This window comes from Bos mutus, chromosome 14 (assembly GCF_027580195.1).
Source record: "Bos mutus isolate GX-2022 chromosome 14, NWIPB_WYAK_1.1, whole genome shotgun sequence".
Classification (NCBI taxonomy): domain Eukaryota; kingdom Metazoa; phylum Chordata; class Mammalia; order Artiodactyla; family Bovidae; genus Bos; species Bos mutus.
This window is the reverse complement of record NC_091630.1, coordinates 62,900,279-62,922,264: the sequence shown is the minus strand read 5'-3', so window position 1 is coordinate 62,922,264 and position 21,986 is coordinate 62,900,279. Positions and strand designations below refer to the sequence as shown.

General features: G+C 44.7%; 1 protein-coding gene across 1 annotated transcript in view; it reads right to left on the bottom strand.

The window, feature by feature from the left end:
• Positions 1-21,986, bottom strand: part of SPIDR (scaffold protein involved in DNA repair) — a 276,652-nt gene that overhangs the window by 84,241 nt on the left and 170,425 nt on the right. Inside the window, exons 9-10 of the mRNA XM_070382423.1 lie at positions 11,554-11,749; positions 9,943-10,172 (exon numbers count right to left, since the gene is read on the bottom strand). Of these exons, the coding sequence (XP_070238524.1) occupies positions 9,943-10,172; positions 11,554-11,749 (426 nt within the window). The remainder of the gene's footprint in view (positions 1-9,942; positions 10,173-11,553; positions 11,750-21,986) is intronic.

Below are 21,986 nucleotides of genomic sequence, written 5' to 3'. Positions count from 1 at the left end.
GAAAATACGGAAGTAAACCTTCATAAGCCTAGATTAGGCAACACTTCCTTAGATGCAACACCAAAAGCACAAGCAACCAAACAAACAAGCAAAAAGATAAACTGGACATCACCAAAATTATAAACTTCTGTTTCAAAGAGAGCTATAAAAAAAGTGGGGAAAAAAGCCCACCAGATAATGGCAGAAAATATTTGTGAATCATATATACGAGACTTATATACAGAATAAAGAACTCTTATAATTCAACAAAAAAGGACAAATAACCCAAATAAGAAAGTAGGCAAAGGATTTAAACTAGCATTTCTCCAACTAAGTATACAAATGAGCAAGAAGCATTAAAAGATGCTCAACATTGTTACCCCTTAGGGAAATATAAATCAAAGCTGCAATGAGATACAGCTTCATACCCACTAGGATGGCTGGAAGAAAAACCCGCAATGAGATATGGCTCCGTAACACTAGGATGGCTAGTAGAAAAAAGACCATGACAAGTGTTGAGCATGATGTGGAGGAACTGGAGCCCTCACACAGTGCTGGTAGGAATGTAAAATGCTGCAGTTTCTTTCAGTTCAGTTCAGTTGAGTCTCTCAGTCGTGTCTGACTCTGCGACCCCATGAATCGCAGCACGCCAGGCCTCCCTCTCCATCACCAACTCCCAGAATTCACTCAAGACTCACGTCCATCGAGTCAGTGATGCCATCCAGCCATCTCATCCTCTGTCGTCCCCTTCTCCTCCTGCCCCCAATCCTTCCCAGCATCGGGGTCTTCTCCAATGAGTCAAATCTTCGCATGAGGTGGCCAAAGTATTGGAGTTTCAGCCTCAGCATCAGTCCTTCCAATGAACACCCAGGACTGGTCTCCTTTAGGATGGACTGGTTGGATCTCCTTGCAGTCCAAGGGACTCTCAAGAGTCTTCTCCAGCACCACAGTTCAAAAGCATCAATTCTTCAGTGCTCAGCTTTCTTCACAGTCTAATTCTCACATCCATACGTGACCACTGGAAAAACCATAGCCTTGACTAGAAGGACCCTTTGTTTGCAAAGTAATATCTCTGCTTTTTAATATGCTATCTAGGTTGGTCATAACTTTCCTTCCAAGGAGTAAGTGTCTTTTAATTTCATGGCTGCAATCACCACCTGCAGTGATTTTGGAGTCCCCCAAAATAAAGTCTGACACTGTTTCCACTGTTTACCCATCTATTTCCCATGAAGTGATGGGACCAGATGCCATGATTTTAGTTTTCTGAATGTTGAGCTTTAAGCCAACTTTTTCACTCTCCTCTTTCACTTTCATCAATGAGGCTTTTGAGTTCCTCTTCACTTTCTGCCATAAGGGTGGTGTCCTCTGCATATCTTAGGTTATTGATATTTCTCCTGGCAATCTTGATTCTAGCTTGTGCTTCTTCCAGCCCAGCGTTTCTCATGATGTACTCTGCATAGAAGTTAAACAAACAGGGTGACAATATACAGCCTTGACGTACTCCTTTTCCTCTTTGGAACCAGTCTGTTGTTCCATGTCCAGTTCTAACTGTTGCTTCCTGACCTGCATATAGGTTTCTCAAGAGGCAGGTCAGGTGGTCTGGTATTCCCATCTCTTGAAGAGTTTTCTACAGTTTATTGTAATCCACACAGTCAAAGGCTTTGGCATAGTCAATAAAGCAGAAATAAATGTTTTTCTATGTTATTGATTGTGCCAAAACAGTTTCTTTGGAAAACACTAATTCCTCAGAGAATTTAAAAAAGAGTTACCCTATGACCCAGATATTCCACTCCCAGATATATACTCAAGAAAACTGAAAAATTATGTCCACAGAAAGAACTTGGATTAAAATGTTCATAGCAGCACTATTACAAAACAGACAAATCCATAGAGACAAAAAGTAGATTAATGGCTGCCATGGCTGGGAGAAGGGAAGTTAGCAGCCAATTGGTATGGAGTTTCTTTTTGAGGCAATAAAAATGTTGTAATACTAGAATGTGGTCATGACTGACCAACTCTGCAAACATTAAGTATTGAACTGTATACTGTAAAAGGGTGAATTTTTACAGCATGTGAATTATATAAAAAAGAGGAGATAGAAGTAAGATAGTTCCAATGCTGACACCTCTTCATATGCATTAAGAACAGTAAGACCTAGAGCTGTAATTCCAAGGACACGATGCTGTTTTTACCCTTCACGGTACTCCAGAATGTGAACAGAAGGAAGGGCAGAGAACATAATAAACAGGTCTGGATGTCAGTTAGTAGAATCACCAGTAATAAGACAGGCTGTGAAGGAATCAGGGCTGAATGACCCTGAGATATCACAAGGACCACCAAGAGCTGTTTGAGAGATCAAACAGGCAAAAGGTAGGAGCTAGGAAGCTGAGATTAGAGGCTTTATTTAAGACTCATGAACACAGAGCTAATGATTAAGAGAAGACTTGTATTTACTGAGAGCACAGGTAAGTAAGGAGAACCTGAGGAATGGGCTCTGACATCATTTATGAGGAGACATTAAGAAAATGATGCTCTGCTCTTATATCTTTGCATCACAATAAAAATACTCAAACCATTGAAGAGGAGTGATTCCAATTTTTCTACAATATGAAGAAATAAAGTACAAGTGACAATAACAACCTATGAAAATGTGTTGCTGTGCAGGTCGATCCATACAATCACTGCACAGACTGGTGGAGTGTGGGGGACACAGAAGGGCGCGTGGGGCGGCCTATGTGTCCTGGTGAGGAGGAGCGGTCGTCCTCCCTTTGCGCTCTCTCCCTGCGGACATGCATAATTCGCTATTCTGGAGGAACTCCACGCCACTCTGTCTTGATACACACAAGAAGAAAGAAAACTCGTACCTGTCTTGGGAGCAAGAAACAGAATGCCTGCACTGTAGTTCTCTTGTGCCACTGAATGCTGAGCATTCTCATCCCCGTCTGCATCAATAAGACCTTGCTATCAAAACCTGTCCATGCTCCTTGCATCACACCCTCTTCCGTGCCCAGGGAGCTAGCTTCCACCCTCCTCCCACCCCCTCGGTAACTCCTGCACGTAAGTCACCCAGGAACTTCACCTGGCGTCATCTGTCACCTTGTCAGGCATCTCTGCAGCATCAGATCAGCTGCCCTCTCTCACCTGAGGCACTGCCCCATGACGGAGTGCTGCCACGACCAGCCCTTCCCCTCCAGGCTCCATCCTCCAGTGCTGCAGGACCTGAAGTCTTGGAGCCAATGTTTTCCTTCCTTGGTGTCTGCTATGTCCGCAGTGTGCTCACATCCACTGCCTTGGCCTTAGACAGTCTCCGCCTGTGATGGAACAGCTCTGAAGGTGTAAAGGGAGGAGGGCCGAGGGCATCTTGCTCTCTCTCCAGGCCCCAGGACCTCTGGAATCTGGCACCATGGACAAAAGTACTCTTCATCAGCCACACACGAATGCACATAACAAATACACAGACTGGCAAGCTGGAGGCTAAAAATCCCTCAATACTTACCTCCAAGCTAAAGTCTTCCCTAACTGTGAGATCTATTTATCCAGACTGTTCACCTGACACCCTTTCCTGGATGCCTCAAAGGAATCTCAAACTGAACAGGCCCCAGATTGAATCTGCCTGAGAAGCACTCTTACTATTTCCTTCTGCCTTACCACCCCCAACCCTCCATCCAGTCACACGCACATGAGAAGTGTCTCCATTTCCCTGCGGCATTGTGTGAGATGGGAGCCCTGTCTGTGCTGGGCCTGGCAGGAGCTTCCTCTGGGCCTCTCTACTTCCACTGAGGCCATGCTCCACGCCCTCTCATTCCCAAACCATTTCCATCCCACAGCTGACGTGTCTGCCGGACAGGCACACCAGTGGCCCACACTCGCTTGCCACTCTGCCACCTCCTTCCTGTTTGGAGCTCTAGAAGGCCCCCCACACCCCTGCCTCCATGGATACTTCTCTTTCATCTCTTTTTCATCCAACATCCTCTGAGCTTTCCAGTGTCACTTAAGTAGCACTGCTTCAGAACACGGGCCTTCGATCCCCAAACTGTCGACTCACTGTCTCTCAGAATATCCTGTTTGTTCTCACCAAGCACTGAGTACAACTTAAAATCATAAATGTCTTTGGTTTCAACTGGTTTATGTGGGACTCCCTCACCAGACAATGCTCCATGAGCACAGGACAATGCCTGGTTTTGTCAACTATGTAGAACCAGAACCCAACCCAGGACCAGGGGAAGTGAAAAGAGGAAGAAACGTAAGCCAAGAGACTAAGTAAGGGTCAAAAGATGAAAAGAGAATAAAACGTCAAAGTAGAGAGAAAGGACAATGTTTTTCTTTCCTGAGTTCAGTTCAATGAATTTCCATGAAACTAAAATGCAGCTTATGGAGAAGGAAATGGCAACCTACTCCAGCCTTCTTGCCTGGAGAATGCCATGGATGGAGGAACCTGGCGGGCTACTGTCCCTGAGGTCACAAAGAGTTGGACACGACTGAGCAAAACACAACATTAGTTCAGTTCAGTCACTCATTGTGTCTGACTCTTTGTGACCCCATGGACTGCAGCATGCCAGGCTTCCCTGTCCATCACCAACTCCCAGAGCTTGCTCAAACTCATGTCCATCGAGTCAGTGATGCCATCCAACCATCTCATCCTCTTTCGTCCCCTTCTTCTCCGGCCCTCAATGTTTCCCAGCATCAGGGTCTTTCCCAATGAGTCAGTTCTTCCCATGAAGTAGCCAAAGTATTGGAGATTCAGCTTCTGCATCAGTTCTTCCAGTGATTATTCAGGACTGACTTCCTTTAAGATTGACTGTTTTGATCTCCTTAGAGTCCAAAGGACTCTCAAGAGTCTTCTCCAACATCACAGTTCAAAAGCATCAATTCTTCTGTGCTCAGCTTTCTTTACGGTCCAACTCTCACACCCATACATGACTACTGGAAAAACCATAGCTTTGACTAGATGGACTTTTGTTGGCAGAGTAATGTCTCTGCTTTTTAATATGCTGTCTAGGTTGGTCACAGCTTTTCTTCCAAGGAGTGTCTTTTAATTTCATGGCTGCAGTCACCATCTGCAGTGATTTTTGGAGTCCCCAAAAATAAAGTCTGTCACTGTTTTCATTGTTTCCCCATCTATTTGCCATGAAGTGATGGGACTGGATGCCATGATCTTCATTTTTTGAATGCTGCGTTTTAAGCCAACTTTTTTACTCTCCTCTTTCACTTTCAAATCAAGAGGCTCTTTAGTTCTTCTTCACTTTCTGCCATAAGGGTGGTATCATCTGTATATCTGAGGTTACTGATATTTTTCCTGGCAATCTTGATTCTAGCTTGTGCTTCATCCAGTCCAGCATTTCACATGATGTACTTACTCTGCATAGAAGTTAAACAAACAGGGTGACAATATATAGTCTTGATGTACTCCTTCCCCAATTTGGAACCAGTGTGTTGTTCCGTGTTCGGTTCTAACTGTTGCTTCTTGACCTGGATACAGATTTCTCAAGGGGCAGGTCAGGTGGTCTGTATTCCCATCTCTTTAAGAATTTTCCAGTTTGTTGTGATCCACACAGTCAAAGGCTTTGACGTAGTCAATAAAGCAAAAGTAGATGTTTTTCTGGAACTCTCTTGCTTTTTTGATGATCCAACAGATGTTGGCAACTTGATCTCTGATTCCTCTGCCTTTTCTAAATCCAGCTTGAACATCTGGAAGTTCACGGTTCCCATAATGTTGAAGGCTGGCTTGGAGAATTTTGAGCATTACTTTGCTAGCGTATGAGATGAGTGAAATTGTGTGATAAATTGAACATTCTTTGGCATTACCTTTCTTTGGGATTGGAATGAAAACTGACCTTTTCCAGTCCTGTGGCCACTGCTTAGTTTTCCAAATTTGCTGGCATACTGACTGCAGTACTTGCACAGCATCATCTTTTAGGATTTGAAAGAACACAACTGGGATTCCATCACCTCCACTAGCTTTGTTCATAGTGATGCTTCCTAAGGCCCCCTTGACTTCACATTCCAGGATGTCTGGCTCTAGGTGAGTGATCACACCATCATGGTTATCTGGTCGTGAAGATCCTTTTTGTACAGTCTTCTGTGTACTGCTGCCACCCCTTCTTAGTATCTCCCGCTTCTGTTATGTCCATACCATTTCTGTCCTCTACTGTGCCCACCTTTGCATGAAATGTTTCCTTGGTATCTCCAATTTTCTTGAAGAGATCTCTAGTCTTTCCCATTTTATTGTTTTCCTCTATTTTTTTGCACTGATCAGTGAGGAAGGCTTTCTTATCTCTTGCTATTCTTTGGAACTCTGCATTCAAATGGGTATATCTTTCCTTTTCTCTTTTGCCTTTAGCTTCTCTTCTTTTCTCAGCTATTTGTAAGGCCTCATCAAACAACCATTTTGCCTTTTTGCATTTCTTTTTCTTGGGGATGGTCTTGATCCCTTCCTCCTGTACAGTGTAACAAACCTCAGTCCATAGTTCTTCGTGCACTCTGTCTATCAGATCTAATCCCCTGAAATAGTTAAATATGAAGGGTCTTTCCCTCCAGGCTTTCGTGCAAATGCAAGACCATTGGACAAGTTCTATGAATTCCATGCCCTCACGAAAGACTAACTCTCCAGCAATAAATGTTTCTGCAGTGACAGGCTAGAAACAATGTGTCTCTGAGGGATAAAATTATCTGTCCCTAAGTTAAGCATCTCAAGGAAAAAGGAAGTGATGGTTTCAGAAAGGGAGGAAGAAAGTCAATCACCACGGACAGGGAGTAGAGTGGTCTAGACACCACTCTGCCAGGAGGGGGTTGTGGCAGGCAGCCCACTTCTGCGCTCTCTGCTGCAGTTCCCTCCAGAAGAAACTAGCGCTCCCCCTGGGCTAAAAAGCCTGTGGTCTGATTAGTCATACGTTTACCTAGCACTTATCCAACATGAAGTGGGTCCAGGTAAAGGTGTGTGCTGGTGCTGAACAGATTTCCTGCTTACTGTTTAGGGAGTGCTTCGGGTCTGGCTTCTGTTACTTTTGATTGAATGATTTATAAAACTAAAGTTCATGTGGCTTACTCTGATATATAACACCTTGAGAAACCAAGTAAAAATGTTTTTTTTAATAGCGTGAGTTAAAAGAAGTCATCCAGAAGAACAATGGACAGCAGACTTACATATGACATTTCTGAAATCTAACGTAAATTTTCGCTAATGTTTCACAGCTCAGAGGACAAATCTATCTGACCCTCTTCAGGACTGGCAGGCCTCAAATAAATTTCTCTTAATTTCAAAGGTGACAAAAATTGGGCTACATGCCATCAGAAGCTAAGCTGTGACTGATCTCATAAAAGTGCCATGGGTAGAGTGCTGGGAGCAGACAGACAAACGAGATCAGGTGCCAAGTTAGACGTGAGTCATCACAGTGTTTCCTCGGGGGGGCATCTGACCTGGTTGGGCAGGAAGGGAGAATCACTGTAGCAAGAGTCCCAGAAAACAGACTTGCTTCTGTTTATGCCCAGGCACAGGCCTCAATTTACTCTGACATGGCAATTTCTGGCTCTACGGAAACAAATGGTGATCAGAGAAGACTTCAGTTCACTGCTGGAGCAGAGGTTCTTGGGAAAAAGCAGGTGAGCTAACTCAGGGGAGTGGCCCTCACTGTTCAGTCTCCCTGCTATGTCCTCCGTGCTCGGGCCTCTGGACAAGACTGACTCTGTGCACTGCACGGCTGCCCAAAATTACCAGCAGGCAAGAAGTTACAGGCAGAAATCGCTGATAGAAAAGAGCATTCCGGGCAACACGCCTAAGTCTTCTGAGGGTGTCTCCCCTCGTATCGTGTGGCACATGCAGGTGTGAAGGTCCACGCCAGGACACATGCTGCTGAGTGACTCTCAAGGACACACCTTATACACACCAGCAGAGAATCAGTAGAGGGCTAAGGGTCTTATTCCTTCTATATTAATTGGATTTGTAAACTGGAGACCTGATCATTATTACAGCAAATGAATCTAGAAAAAACTAATAATGGATTATACAGTAAGACCTTTCTGTACCCCAAATACATCACAGAAGGCTCGTCTCCCACCCCAGGCCAAACGCTATGACCTCTGTCCAGAAGGACCACCCTTCCTCATGGTACACAGTCTACTCAGGTCCCATGCCGGCTTTCCAGGGTGACTGGCCCCTGGCCATCTAGCATCAAACAGAGCCTGCTTCCAAGTCAATATTCTTCCCTTTCTTTCAGCTTCAGTATTCTCTACAACCCTGTCATGTGGGGATTCTATATCTCATGATGGTTTTCTTTCATCCACGTATAACTGTCAGCAAGTCAATCTCTGAGGCCCAGTGTTCTCATCTATGAAATGGGTTACCGTCCTCCAGCCTCTGTTTACAATCTCACATGTGCTACAAGAAATCCCCATGCCCACTGATGCATATTCATTACATCTGATTAACTCAGTGTTGCTTTCTTATTTCTGAGCTTTACACCTGCCCTGCCTTCAATCCACTGTGAGCACAGCCTCAGTTGGTATGTGCCAGGTGGGAGCAGTGCTCTGCGGGCTTTAGGATCTTCTCCTCAGAGCCCAGCATGGTCACAGACCGCAGAAGCAGCCAAGCAAGACAAAACCTTTGTCTGATCTGTAACTGTCTCAGGTAAGTCTGTTTAAAAGGACACAATTTTAAGTCTAGAACAAAACCGGTCAACAGCTACAAGTGTGCTAAAGACCTAAAGACGGATATATTGGTTTCACACATACATTTTCCAAACAGAATAAAAATAAACTTTTCTATAATTCCACAAGAAATATTCTGTAACTCTGCACCTGAAAGGACTTTGTGAAATTCATGGTCCTTCAAAGTAAGCTGCAGTCCACCGGAAGGCGACTGACAGGTAACAGAGTCGTGCTTGCTGCCGCTCCTTCCGAACATCAGAAGGCACCGTAAGGACAGGATGCCTGTGACTTATTATTGCTTCAGTATGTGCTTCTCTAACAGTAGAGGCACAAAATGACTGATTGTCAGATAAACTGGCATCTACACTTTTAATTTCTATTCTTCTATAAATCTGTGTTACTGCTTTGAGAGCAATTTAACATAGAAAGATGACCTCAGAAGGGTCTGACAAGGACAAAGAAACTCTTACTCAACCATGTGTCTACAGCTGTCTGCAAACACACAACCAGGAAGAGTGGAAATGCGAGTAGAAAGCTGCCGCTCCCACTATCTGTTGGAGCGAAGCACCGTGAATCACAGGTCTGCCCTTGCTCCCACAGCTGCTGAGTTAGGCAGGGCACCAAGGCAGCCACTACCCACAGGGGGCTACCTAAAATGACTTAATTAAACTTCAGTGAAATTATAAATGTAGTTTGCTCGCCCCAGCAGCCGTACTGCCTGCATGGTCAGTGGCTGCCGCACGGGCGAGGGCAGTGAGCAACATCCGCATCACTCACAGATCCTGAGGTAACACCGAAGTGAACTCAAAAGGCCCATCTGAGAGCCACAGACCCACCAGCTGCCATTTCTTTATCCTGGTTTCTAAGACATAAAACTTGACAGCTATTGTCATGGTCTTCTTAACCTTGCCTTGGCTCTTTCAGAACAATACCAATCATGTTTGTATGACGTTCAGTAACATAAACAATCAAAGGTAAAAGTAATTGTGACTAACTTTTCTACTAGGTCTATTTAGATAAATTGGAGAAGGAAATGGCAACCCACTCTGGTATTCTTGCCTGGAAAATTCCATGGACAGAGAAGCCTGGCAGGCTACAGTCCACAGGGTCACAAAGAGTTGGCCACAACTGAGCAACTGAGCACATTTAGATAATTATACGTGGACAAAATCCTCTGTCATACCAGGTGTTTCAAATTTTGATGTAAGAGAAAACCAACCAAAGAAAAACCACCCCTGTGCGTGGTGATGAAACCACTCTGAGAAGAGCTTCCCCTCTGTGCAGATGAGTGTGGGCCCGGCACCCATGTCCGTCACTCACCGTGCCCTGGTTGGGTCTGCGCTGTCTGCCTGCTGGCCTCTGCAGGGCAGGGAGTACACTCTCTGCACCACCACTCGCACGCCCACTCCCGTCCAGGCGGCAGCTCCGTGGCTCTCGACTGCATCCAGCAGAGAGTCCCTAAGGGGAGCTTGGCTGGGGACGCATGGCTCCACTTGTTCAGGATGGAGGGTCTGGTCTGTGCCCACCGCAGTGTGACTATCACACAGAACCTGATGAGACATGCAAAAGGAACACTTGCAGCCTGACTCACGAGGGCATGCACCATACCAAATGTGGCAGCCCGCGTGACTGTAGGACACTCAAGGAATGACAAGGACAAATGCACAGCCGCAGCTCAGGGCTCCCACCTGCGGGCCACCTGTGCAGCCATGGTGAGCTGAGGCACACAGACCACCTCGGGGGTTTGAGAACATGCAGAAAGGACTCCTATTAAAATATCTCATGGTAATTTTAAAAGTTTTCTTCTATGAGGTAACAATCTCAAAGCACAAACTACAAAACAAAACGAAAGAAGGACCAGGGTTACTGTGAAGTGCCAGCACTCTGCACACTCCAGTGAACCACAGGAGCCGCCTCAGCAATCCCGGTAAACACCTTCACAAGAGGACGGCGCCTCCAGAAGACTCTGTGCCCCTGCATCCCAGCACTGTTCTCTACATCCTGTGCTTGCGTAACAAACATGTGACCCTCACAACCCAAGGAGGCAGGCTGCACCGTCACCACTGTTATACAGACAGGCATGCTGAGACAGGAGCCGAGAATCCTGCCCAAGACTGCCAGCAGGAAGTGGCTGAGGCAGGACCTGAACTCGGCACTGAGGTCCACAGCCTGCACTCTCGACACTAAGCTCTCTGGCAGCTACCCTGGCATAGATGGCAACGTAGACACATTTTATGAATTTAACATCACATACTTGTTTGAAACTGTATGTTAAAGCAGTAATGTAGTTTGGGCCATATACTGTACATCTGTTAAATTGATTAAAGGGAGATTTCACGTAATTCCCTCCAGACACATGTTCTGATAGTCAAAGAGAGGCCCTGCTTGATTCCACACATACAAAGCAGGATGAAAGTCCATTTGCTTTGCTTTCTGGTTTCCCCTCATGTGGTCACCCTCAACATACCCCTCAGTGCTGACGCGGGGAGCCAGGCGACCCTGAGGTAGCTGCGCTGGAGTCAGACACTTGGAGCCCACAGCACCCCAGGAGTGTCCTCTTGCCTACCACAAGTGTGGCTTAGCGCTTCCCCAGTTCATCATCATGGATAGTCATGGCTCAGGGTCATTAACATTCCAAAAAGCAATCTCCAGTGTGTAACCTCAAGTTTACGCAACTCTCTTTATCCCCAGGGAAACAAACACCATGAAAAAGAAAAAGATGATTTTTTAAAATAAATTAAAGAGGCTTAAGTAAGCTCTTAGGCAGTTATGAGAACAGAAAAAAAACTCAAATTTTAATAAATTAGAGTATATATGACATATATGTGTGTTGAATACTTAAAGAAGACCAAAGGAAAACACTTCTATAACTACCTGGACTTTAAATGCAGTATTATTACAAAGTGAAAATTTCTAAGTTGAGGAGTATACCTTGCTTTCGGGTGAGCTATCGGTTAGGCTCTTAAACTGGAACATCTGAGCCAGAGTGCTGCTCCTCCTCGGACAGGGCGTGTAACACTCGTGCCCATCACGTGATGCTTCTGAATCTTCTTTGGCAACAACTTTCTGACAAAAGTAAGTATTCAGAATAACAGGGCAACTTCCACCTGGGATAATAAGCTTTTGCCTGGAAAGGGAAAGAAACGCAAATAAAAATTTATTTGCAATGCTGGATTCCTCTCTCTTGCTAAATCTTGAGTACGAAGGGCAATGGCGTGCTGGTTACAGACACCACAAACCAGCCCCAGGGAGAGCGCCCTGGCCTCACGCAGCGTCAGTGCATCTGCTCTGCTGCTCGGAGCAGATCCTGCCTCGGGAGTCAGGTGGAGGAGGCGACCACACCCCTGCCAGTGGGAGCTGCTGCAGGGTGGCCTCAGGACCCCTCAGGGGCAGGCACCACTGGAGGGGAGGAGCACAGACCTGAAGGGAACGTTACAAGAAGACAGCTCGCCTCTTTCAGAGAAGAGGCGTCAGACACCAAAGGAACTCCACCTTCGCTACCAAACGGACACAGTTACAGTCACTGCGGTGGCTCACATTTGAGCAGAAACAGGACAAGGTTCTCCCGGTGCCTCTCAGACTCTCAGGCTCATTCTTCACACAGGGGGAGCTGCTTAACATTCAGGGAGATTTAGAACCTCCACTCCCAGGGAGATGGAGGAGATACACTTTCCCTGTTTCTCCCCCTAGACACAGGGACTGCCTGATGTTGCACAGAAACAAAATGAGAAGATGCTGAAAGGAGAGAGGAGCAGACAACACCCTCAAAAGCGCACTTTCTCCAACTGAAGGACAAGGAAGGGGCAGCCCAGTGAGCCAGAAAGGGTTTTGCAGTTTCCTTTTAGGCAAACTTCACAGAAAAACCGTGACCCATGGCCACACACACCAGCCAAGGGCGAGAGGAGCCCACACGTGGCCCTCGACAGGCTGTCGTGGGGAGTCTCTGCAGCCCAGTGGGGCCGCCCACACCGCCATCACAGGGGAGATGCCCGACGCCCAGAACCAAGCCCCACCTCCAGCCCACGCAGTGTCAGAGGAGGCCCAGCAGTGTCAGGGCTTTCCCCACAACCCAGTCTCCCACCACCGTCCACTGCAGTCAGCGGGGGCCATGCGGGGGGCAGGGACGAGGGGTATCCTGACGTCTCCCTCTGCCTGGTAGAGAGAACCCCCCCATCCCCCCACTTCTCTTCTCAGAGCACTGTCAGACAAAGCCAGCTAAAACTGGTTTAAATAAGATCCAGGATCTCATAATACCTAACGTGCACAGTTACCATCTAAAATCACTTGTTACACAAAGACTGAGGCCAGGAGGAGAACAGGGGCAACAGGGGATGAGATGGTTGGATGGCATCGCTGAGTCAACAGACATGGGTTTGAGCAAGCTCCAGGAGATGGTGAAGGACAGGGAAGCCCGGCATGCTGCAGTCCATGGGGTCGCAAAGAGTCAGCCACGACTGAGTGACTGAACAACAAGGTTTGTAAAAGCTCACTTGATAAATCACATGACAACCAACAACAGCAATGAACATCAACATGAGGCTGGGCCTGCACGGATTCTTCTGCTAAGGAATATGAGGAATGCGATGTGTTTACTTTCCATTCCTCGCTCAGGACCTCCCTGACGAGGCAGCGGCAGTGGCGGCACAGGCTGCCATGCGGGTAGTCACACACGGGGACACACACAGAATCCTAGGGTGTGGAGCCAAGCACCAGGGTTTCTACTGAAGCTCATTTAGAAAAGAAAGAGAACCCTGTATATTCAAATAGAAACTAATTTGTCAGAATGTCTGCTTTCACGAAGAACCATTTCCATTGTTCTTTATTGAGTCTGTTATGAACAGAATTCAGGTAAACAGGGAAAAATAGACTGTTTTTTAATGTCACCAAGGGCACAGAAGGAAAACCAAGTAAAATCTCTTTTCATTTTCCAGTGCTTGTCAACCCTGCCAAAGTGTGAAATATCCTATTAGCAGCTCAGAACAAACAGTATTTCTTTCACATCACAAATAAGATCAATGTGCTTATTTACTGTCTAGGAAGAAGGTGTCCTAATCTGGTGGGTGGCAAAGACAACTGTTGGGATTAATGCTGTGACCTAAAGAAAACAAGACAAACAGAAGGAATTCCCTTACTTTTTTCCTTCTCTCTTATTTTAATGGCTAGTTAGCTAAAGAGTCAGACTGAGAACTGTAGTCGTCAGAAAAACAAAAGGCAATGGCACCCCACTCCAGTACTCTTGCCATGAAATTCCCGTGGATGGAGGGGCCTGGTGGGCTGCAGTCCATGGGGTCGCTAGGAGTCAGACATGACTGAGCGACTTCACTTTCACTTTTCACTTTCATGCATTGGAGAAGGAAATGGAAACCCACTCCAGTGTCCTTGCCTGGAGAATCCCAGGGACGGGGAGCCTGGTGGGCTGCCGTCTATGGGGTCGCACAGAGTCGGATACGACTGAAGCGACTTAGCAGCAGCAGCAGCAGTCTTAATCTACTTTCCACTTATGACATACCTGGGACCAGTAATAAATTCTGTTTACAATTCTGTCTCCACTGGAAGCCACAGTACAGAGCTGGCTGGTGTACACGTCCCCCACCACCATGGGGGGCAGGCTGAGGGGAAGACAGCCCACAAGGGGACAGACACCAAGGGAACACCCGAGAGAAGCAGATCAACGCCGGCGCTGCCGGAACCCAGGCTTCTGAGGGCAGAGAAGCATGGAGCTCTCCAAGTAATTAATCATCTACAGATTGCTATCCCTGTGAGAGGTCTTGTCTGATTGGTTCACCCATCATTATTTCATACAGATAAAAATGTTTTCAAATGGATGTTGCCCCTTTTTCTGGCGTCTGTGGCAAAAGCACCTCTTCTCTCTGTACTCACTAGTGCTTTTCAAAATGTTTATGCTGACCTCTACAACTAAACCCCTCAAATCCTAGAATAGATCATCTGCCTCTCCTTTATCTTTGTTTCTGAGTGCCAGACAGTACCTGACATGTGTAAGGGACTCAATAAATGCTTCCTAAATTAATGCAACCAAAACCACTTTATTCCTATTCATCAGATGTGTTTATAAAGAAATGAGCATGCCTTCTGAACAGATAAACCAGAACTTACACAGCTGTGTCCATGTTCTTTAGAGGAGGAATCTGGCCGTGGCACACATTTCATATCAGGCCGTGGAAGAATAGAAGGTTGGAGGGGACGTGTGCAGGCACAGAGCTCCAGAGCACAGCACACGATGGCTTGGGAGGCGGGGGGGAAAGACATGGTTTGGATTCTAAGAAGCCTGGGTTTAAATCCTGGCTTTGCTACTGAAAAGGTCAGTTTTCATTCCAATCCCAAAGAAAGGCAATGCCAAAGAACGCTCAAACTACCGCACAATTGCACTCATCTCACACGCTAGTAAAGTAATGCTCAAAATTCTCCAAGCCAGGCTTCAGCAATACGTGAACCGTGAACTTGCAGTTGTTCAAGCTGGTTTTAGAAAAGGCAGAGGAACCAGAGATCAAATTGCCAACATGCGCTGGATCATGGAAAAAGCAAGAGAGTTCCAGAAAAACACCTATTTCTGCTTTATTGACTATGCCAAAGCCTTTGACTGTGTGGATCACAATAAACTGTGGAAAATTCTGAAACAGATGGGAATACCAGACCACCTGACCTGCCTCTTGAGAAATTTATATGCAGATCAGGAAACAACAGTTAGAAGTGGACATGGAACAACAAACTGGTTCCAAATAGGAAAAGGAGTACGTCAAGGCTGTATATTGTCACCCTGCTTATTTAACGTCTATGCAGAGTACATCATGAGAAACGCTGGGCTGGAAGAATCACAAGCTGGAATCAAGATTGCCGGGAGAAATATCAATAACCTCAGATATGCAGATGACACTACCCTTATGACAGAAAGTGAAGAGGAACTCAAAAGCCTCTTGATGAAGGTGAAAGAGGAGAGTGAAAAAGTTGGCTTAAAGCTCAACATTCAGAAAACTAAGATCATGGCATCTGGTCCCATCACTTCATGGCAATTACATGGGGAAACAGTGGAAACAGTGTCAGACTTTATTTTGGGGAGCTCCAAAATCACTGCAGATGGTGACTGCAGCCATGAAATTAAAAGACGCTTACTCCTTGGAAGGAAAGTTATGACCAACCTAGATAGCATATTCAAAAGCAGAGACATTACTTTGCCAACAAAGGTCTGTCTAGTCAAGGCTATGGTTTTTCCAGTGGTCATGTATGGATGTGAGAGTTGGACTGTGAAGAAAGCTGAGCGCCAAAGAATTGATGCTTTTGCACTGTGGTGCTGGAGAAGACTCTTGAGAGTCCCTTGGACTGCAAGGAGATCCAACCAGTCCATTTTGAAGGAGATCAGCCCTGGGATTTCTTTGGAAGGAATGATGCTAAAGCTGAAACTCCAGTACTTTGGCCACCTCATGCAAAGAGCTGACTCACTGGAAAAGACTGTGATGCTGGGAGGGATTGGGGGCAGGAGGAGAAGGGGATGACAGAGGATGAGATGGCTGCATGGCATCACTGACTCGATGGACGTGAGTCTGAGTGAATTCCAGGAGTTGGTGATAGACAGGGAGGCCTGGTGTGCTGCGATTCATGGGGTTGCAAAGAGTCGGACACGACTGAGCGACTGAACTGAACTGAACTGAGCTGTGTGAATGTGGGCAAATGTAACTGATGACTCAGTTTGTATAACACAGGAGCATGAACAGTAGCTATAAGGACCGCAGAGATTTCTTCGAGGATGAAGTAACAGCATGGTGTGGGATTCTGGGAGCAGCTTTGCACAAATAGATGGAGGCTGCCAGTACTGCTGCTCCTCCAAGAATTACATCTTCAGTCACTTCACAGTAGTCACTGTCTCTTGTTTAGCAAAAACTAGGGTAACAGTGTTATTTGCCTGTGGCCCATCTTCTTTCTCTTCCTGAAGGTCAGTGAGAAGTCTACGCCATGAGCGGAAAATACGACTCCCCGCTGCCTCCATGCGCTCATGTGCACGAAGATGCCTGTGTCGCTCCTCCTCTCTGGCTGGATTCTGCTCTGGGTGCTACTGCACTGGCCACACTCTCATTCAGTCCTCTTCACAATGAGGAGGCCTGTCTGCATTTTCAGAGGAGGAACGATAACAACTGTGTCCACAGCAAGGGTCCACGACAGGGCTGAAACACAAGCCAACGGCTTTAAAGCCAGTCTGTTCTCTTTCCTGGTGGGAGGACGGGACCTACCACTGAATGTGGCCAGAAAGGTCCCGCACCACTCCCGGAAGGGCAGTGCCTGGACAGGAAGTGGCACGGCTGCCAGGCAGGGGCCAGCGCACAGGTCAGCGGAGCCACCAGGACAGTGTGAGACAGTGGGGGGCCCGTCTGACAAGCAGCCACGCAGGGACGTAAAAGCAGATGCACAAAGGTCTCTGGTGACAACAGAGCCTCAGAGCCACTTTCTACACCCGTGCCTGGAAGGCAGCCATAGTGGCAAATAGATTTTAAATAAAATGAAAGAAAACAAAACCTACAATACAGATCCCAAGGTGCAGGAGCCACGTGTCCAGTCTGCGATGTGGTCAGTACCATACTGGGCAGCACAGACCACCGCACAGAGTTCCACGCAGCTATCGGAGAACTTCATTCTCCAGAGAGAAAATAAACCACATTCCATTCACTTGGTAAGCCCTTTTTCATTGATCAACTTGCTGGATTTAAAAAGGCTATTGTACCTCTTGACTTCTGAGCCACTGCACAAGCTCAGGCCCATCTGGCCCCTCCCCCAGACACCAGCATATGAATCCCTGTGTGAAACCCAAGTTGGCAACAAGACAGCGTTAGCAGTGTTTTCATGAATTTTTAAAAACAGCAAAATATCCTGCCCACATTTTCAATTATTCAAAGAGTGAATGGGCACTCCTCCTCTCACCAAAAATCAGGTTTATTCTAAAAAATTTAAAACCTTAATCCTAGGAAATCTCTAAACCGAAGAATCAAACCAATTTAAGAAACAGTAAGTTTACAGTTCATACTCCCTTTATTTTCAACTTCTTATTTGACAAGATTTATCACCTGGTTCAAATATGTTTCTTTTACCTTCCTATCCAAATAACACCCACATTACCTAAAAAACTGATAAAAACACTGATGCAGAACACAGTTATAACTGTGTGTTATTTTAAATTCCCAGAGTAGACATTAATTCCTTTTTTATCTAAATAAAGACATCACTGACAGTTTATTCCCATTCTAAAGTGGACAGCAAAAGACATTAAAGATGAATTCATGGAAGAATATAAAATGTAAGACAGACTTCCTCTATAAACCAGAAGCCTAATTCTCCACACCAACATAAGTTTCTTCCTCTGTAAACCAGAAGCCTAATTCTCCACACTAACATAAGTTTCTGACCATATCCTTTTTCAGGCACAGGTCACTGGAAATTCCAGTTTACAGAAAGAACCACCACTTTTCTGGCAGTAGGTGTAAACTTTATTTTCAAGGCACAAATCCCACACTTATTCAGTAACAAAAATTCTGTTAAAATATAATAGAAAATGCAGAAAGAAAGAAGGAAAGCAGGAAAAAGCATGGTCTGATGTCAGACTGACCTCGGTTTAAATTCTAGCTATGCTACATGCTGCCAATTTTATCTTCTTCAAATTACTTAGATTTTTCTCAACTTTAACTTTTTCATAACTAAAATGGGGATCATGCCTACTTAATGTTGTTACTGTGAGACTAGGTGCATACATTCCAATATACAAGCCAGAGAGAGACGAGTACATACCAGGCTTGGCATACACACTGGCTACTAATTAAAATAGTACGTAATACATTGGCTATTTTAAAACTCTCTACAGGTTAACGGTATTTCCAGTGTAAGACAGGAAACCTTAAAAAAATTTAGTTTCCTCTGGGTTCATGCTAATATATGTACTTCTATATACAACTGGGTAATTAAAGGCCTTAAAAATGTTTATTCATTTTTATTCAACAAAGTCATTGTTAAGAATTTATACCAATGAAATAATCAGAGATGTGGAGGAATAACACACACAAAAACATTAATCATACTCATATATTATAGTGAAACACAGCAAAGAAGCTAACTTTCTAATAAAAAGTAGAAAAGTAATGAAACAGCTATACAAATGATAGCATAAAGAACCCTAACTAAAGAAAAGTAGGGGTCTTCCCTGGGGGCTCGGTGGTAAAGAATCCATTGCCAATCAATGCAGGAGACACAGGTCGATTCCTGGTCCAGGAAGATCCCACATGCCACAGAGCAACTAAGCCTGTGCACCACAACTAGGAGCCCGTGCCCCAGAGCCCGGGAGCCGCAACTGCTGATCCCCGCTGCTGCAGGCCCTGCAGCCCTAGAGCCTGTGCTCCGTAACAAGACCAGCGACCGCAATGAGAAGCCAGGGCACAGCAACAAGGAGTAGCCCCCTGTGGGTAACACCACTGTGGGTGACAACTGTTATATTGTTGAATTAGAGAAACAGATTCAGGCTCGTATGAACTATGAGATTCCCAGATAGTAAGACTACATATTATTTATATAATATTCTTACAAGGAGGAAGTTTTGAGATGAATTGCACCAGAAAACTAAGCAACTTATCCTTAAATAAAAGGATTATATACCAGTAAGTTTGAATGCTCTTCTTTATATTATTGTCTTTTTTTCCTACAGTAAAAATGTATTCTTTAACAGATACAAATAAGCACTTGAATCAACCTTTTACTTAACAATAAACTGCCTCATTACTTGAATAAACTAAGCAACAACCACTTCCTGTGAGTAACTCTCAAATGAGTCCAAACTGACCAACTGGTAAGAGTTCACATGCTCCTTTCCCATCTCTTCCTCAGCACCTCAGTTCTATTGTCTGTCTACCCATCTCTAAGTTCAGATTTGCAGCACGACAGTACCACCTTTAAAGATACTCAGAAAGTGGACTACCATCTTTCAGCCACTCTGCTTCATTAAAGCATATTCCACCAGCTTACACAGCACAGTGCTGTGGCTGGACTTCCTGCAGCTGTGGTCTCTGGGTAAAGGACTCTCCCTGCTCTATTCAGTTCTGTTTCTTGAAAATCAGAAACAGCAATCTTTATGACAAGACCTAAATATATGCATTAACAAGGACAGTGAAGACAGAAACCTGATGCCTCAGGATCAGTTGTGGCCGGCCTCTATCTGTAAGGTCATAAGCATCTCCTGAACACAAACCTACATGTATTCCCATGTTGCCACACCGCTCTCTCGGGGCCTATCTGAAACCTTTACTTACAGACTTTATCTCCTAATGTGACTCCAGAACAGAAAGTTTTAAACTTGAGCATGAATCAGAACTACAGGCTTGTTACAACACCCACTGCTGGGCCCCACACCCTGAGCCTCTGATTCAGGAGTCTGGGGAGGGGCCGCCTAATCTGTGTTGGTTACAGGCTCCACGGTGACGCTGCTGGTCCCCTCACCATACTCGGAGGATTACTGCTCTAGAAAAACCCACACGACCATCACACCTTCCTAACTTCACTCAAGAGACTGGCAGCCCTTTCAAGTTTACTCTTGTTAGCTACAGAACACCTGCTCCACCGTCAGGACTTCCTGCATAAAGGGCAGGAAGCCTCTTGGCGGAGTCTTCTGGCTTTGCCAGGACTTGTACAAAGGCAGCACTTCCTCTTTTGCTCTCCCATCACATCTGGTGACCTGTACATATCTAAGACTTTAACTCACTGATTGGCAGGGCTTGGCCTTCTCACCTTTGAATTAACAATAAAGATCTCGCTCCATGCAGCAGAAAAAAAGAGAAAGAAATTATACCTCTTGTCTCTGGCCCACAGCTCAATGGCTCCAAGATAAAAATCACAACGTGATGAAGCGTTTTCTTCATGTGACGGAGTGAACAGCGCCTCCCTCACATCTCATCCACAGAGTTGGAAGACAAGGCTGCAAGTACTGGCTTGGCCGAAAACTTTGTTTGAGTTTTTCTGCTACATCTTAAAAAAACCTGGATGAACTTTTTGGCCATCCCAATGAAATGCATTTTTTTTTTTTTTTTTTTTAGAAACTTGCAACATAACACTCCATGCTTCTTTCTAGGTAAAAATTGTCTATTCAGAGCAGCAGTTTGGTACAGCAAGTAGAACAAGAACATGAAAGTCTAGAGATTTGGGTTCAAATCCCATTTGGTCACTTACAAGCCAGATGATCTGGACTGCATCGCCTAAACAAACAGGATCTTTTTGTCTTGCTCTGGTGGATAACAACATTTAAGCTTGACGATTTTAAGACAACAATGGATACCAAAGTATTTGATACATTAAAATGCTTTATATAAATGATGGTTATTATTCTTCAACAACCGTGGATTATAAAAATTCACCCATTCTAGAAAACTTCCAAACAGCATCTTTCCAGTTACAAACAATTTAAAGCTGCAATTTCAATGCAACTTAATGTTAAACAGACAAACAAAAAAGATGCTTTTTTAAAAACTATCAAAAGTGAGAACTCTTTTGGTGTATGATTTTTTAATCAGAAATATATTACTTCCCAAATACATAGGTAACAAAGCCAACTTCAATTCTAAGATGTCTATAACCACAAACCTCAATGTGGAGACCACTTTCAAAGAAAAATGAAACTTAGAAACAAAAAGATGAAGCGACAAGACACAAGGCAAGCCAGGAGTCAGAGGAGTGACTGAGTTTTTCCTTATGCTCGCCTTCACTAGAGCTCTGAAGGAAAACCTGGCTCAGGACAGACCAAAGAACCACAGCAGTCAGAATGGCTAAGCTTATCTTGTCCAGGTTTCTCTTTCCAACAGAGATACAAAGTTGATTAAAAAATCCACTTTTATCAAGAAATGTTACCATAACTATTCATACAAATAATTTAATCCGCAAATAGATTCAGATCACCAAAAACTAACGAAGGCAGAAACATAATAGTGTTCTGTAAAAGGAATTCTAATAATGGTCACATAATATATAATATAGATCTCAACAAAAGATGACAGTATTCACATGTAAAATAAATTTTTTAATGGTTTGATCTTTTGATGTCACAAAGAAAAATAAAAGTTGAGGTAACACAAAAAATGAGGAATAGACTACAGTATTTGAATAGTGTGTCAAGAAAAAAAAAGGGAGAAAAACAAATCAAATGAATTGAAAAATATTTTTCTAAAATCCAAAAAATGTCCCAAACTGAAATTTCAGTACAAAAATTTATGAAATTTAGACCAAAAGGATTCACAATAAATGACATTTAAAGAAACTTTGGAAGACAATGATCACAAAAGAACTGAAGTTGACAGTACTAAATTCAGAGAGTTAATTAAGACTGTCCTCAA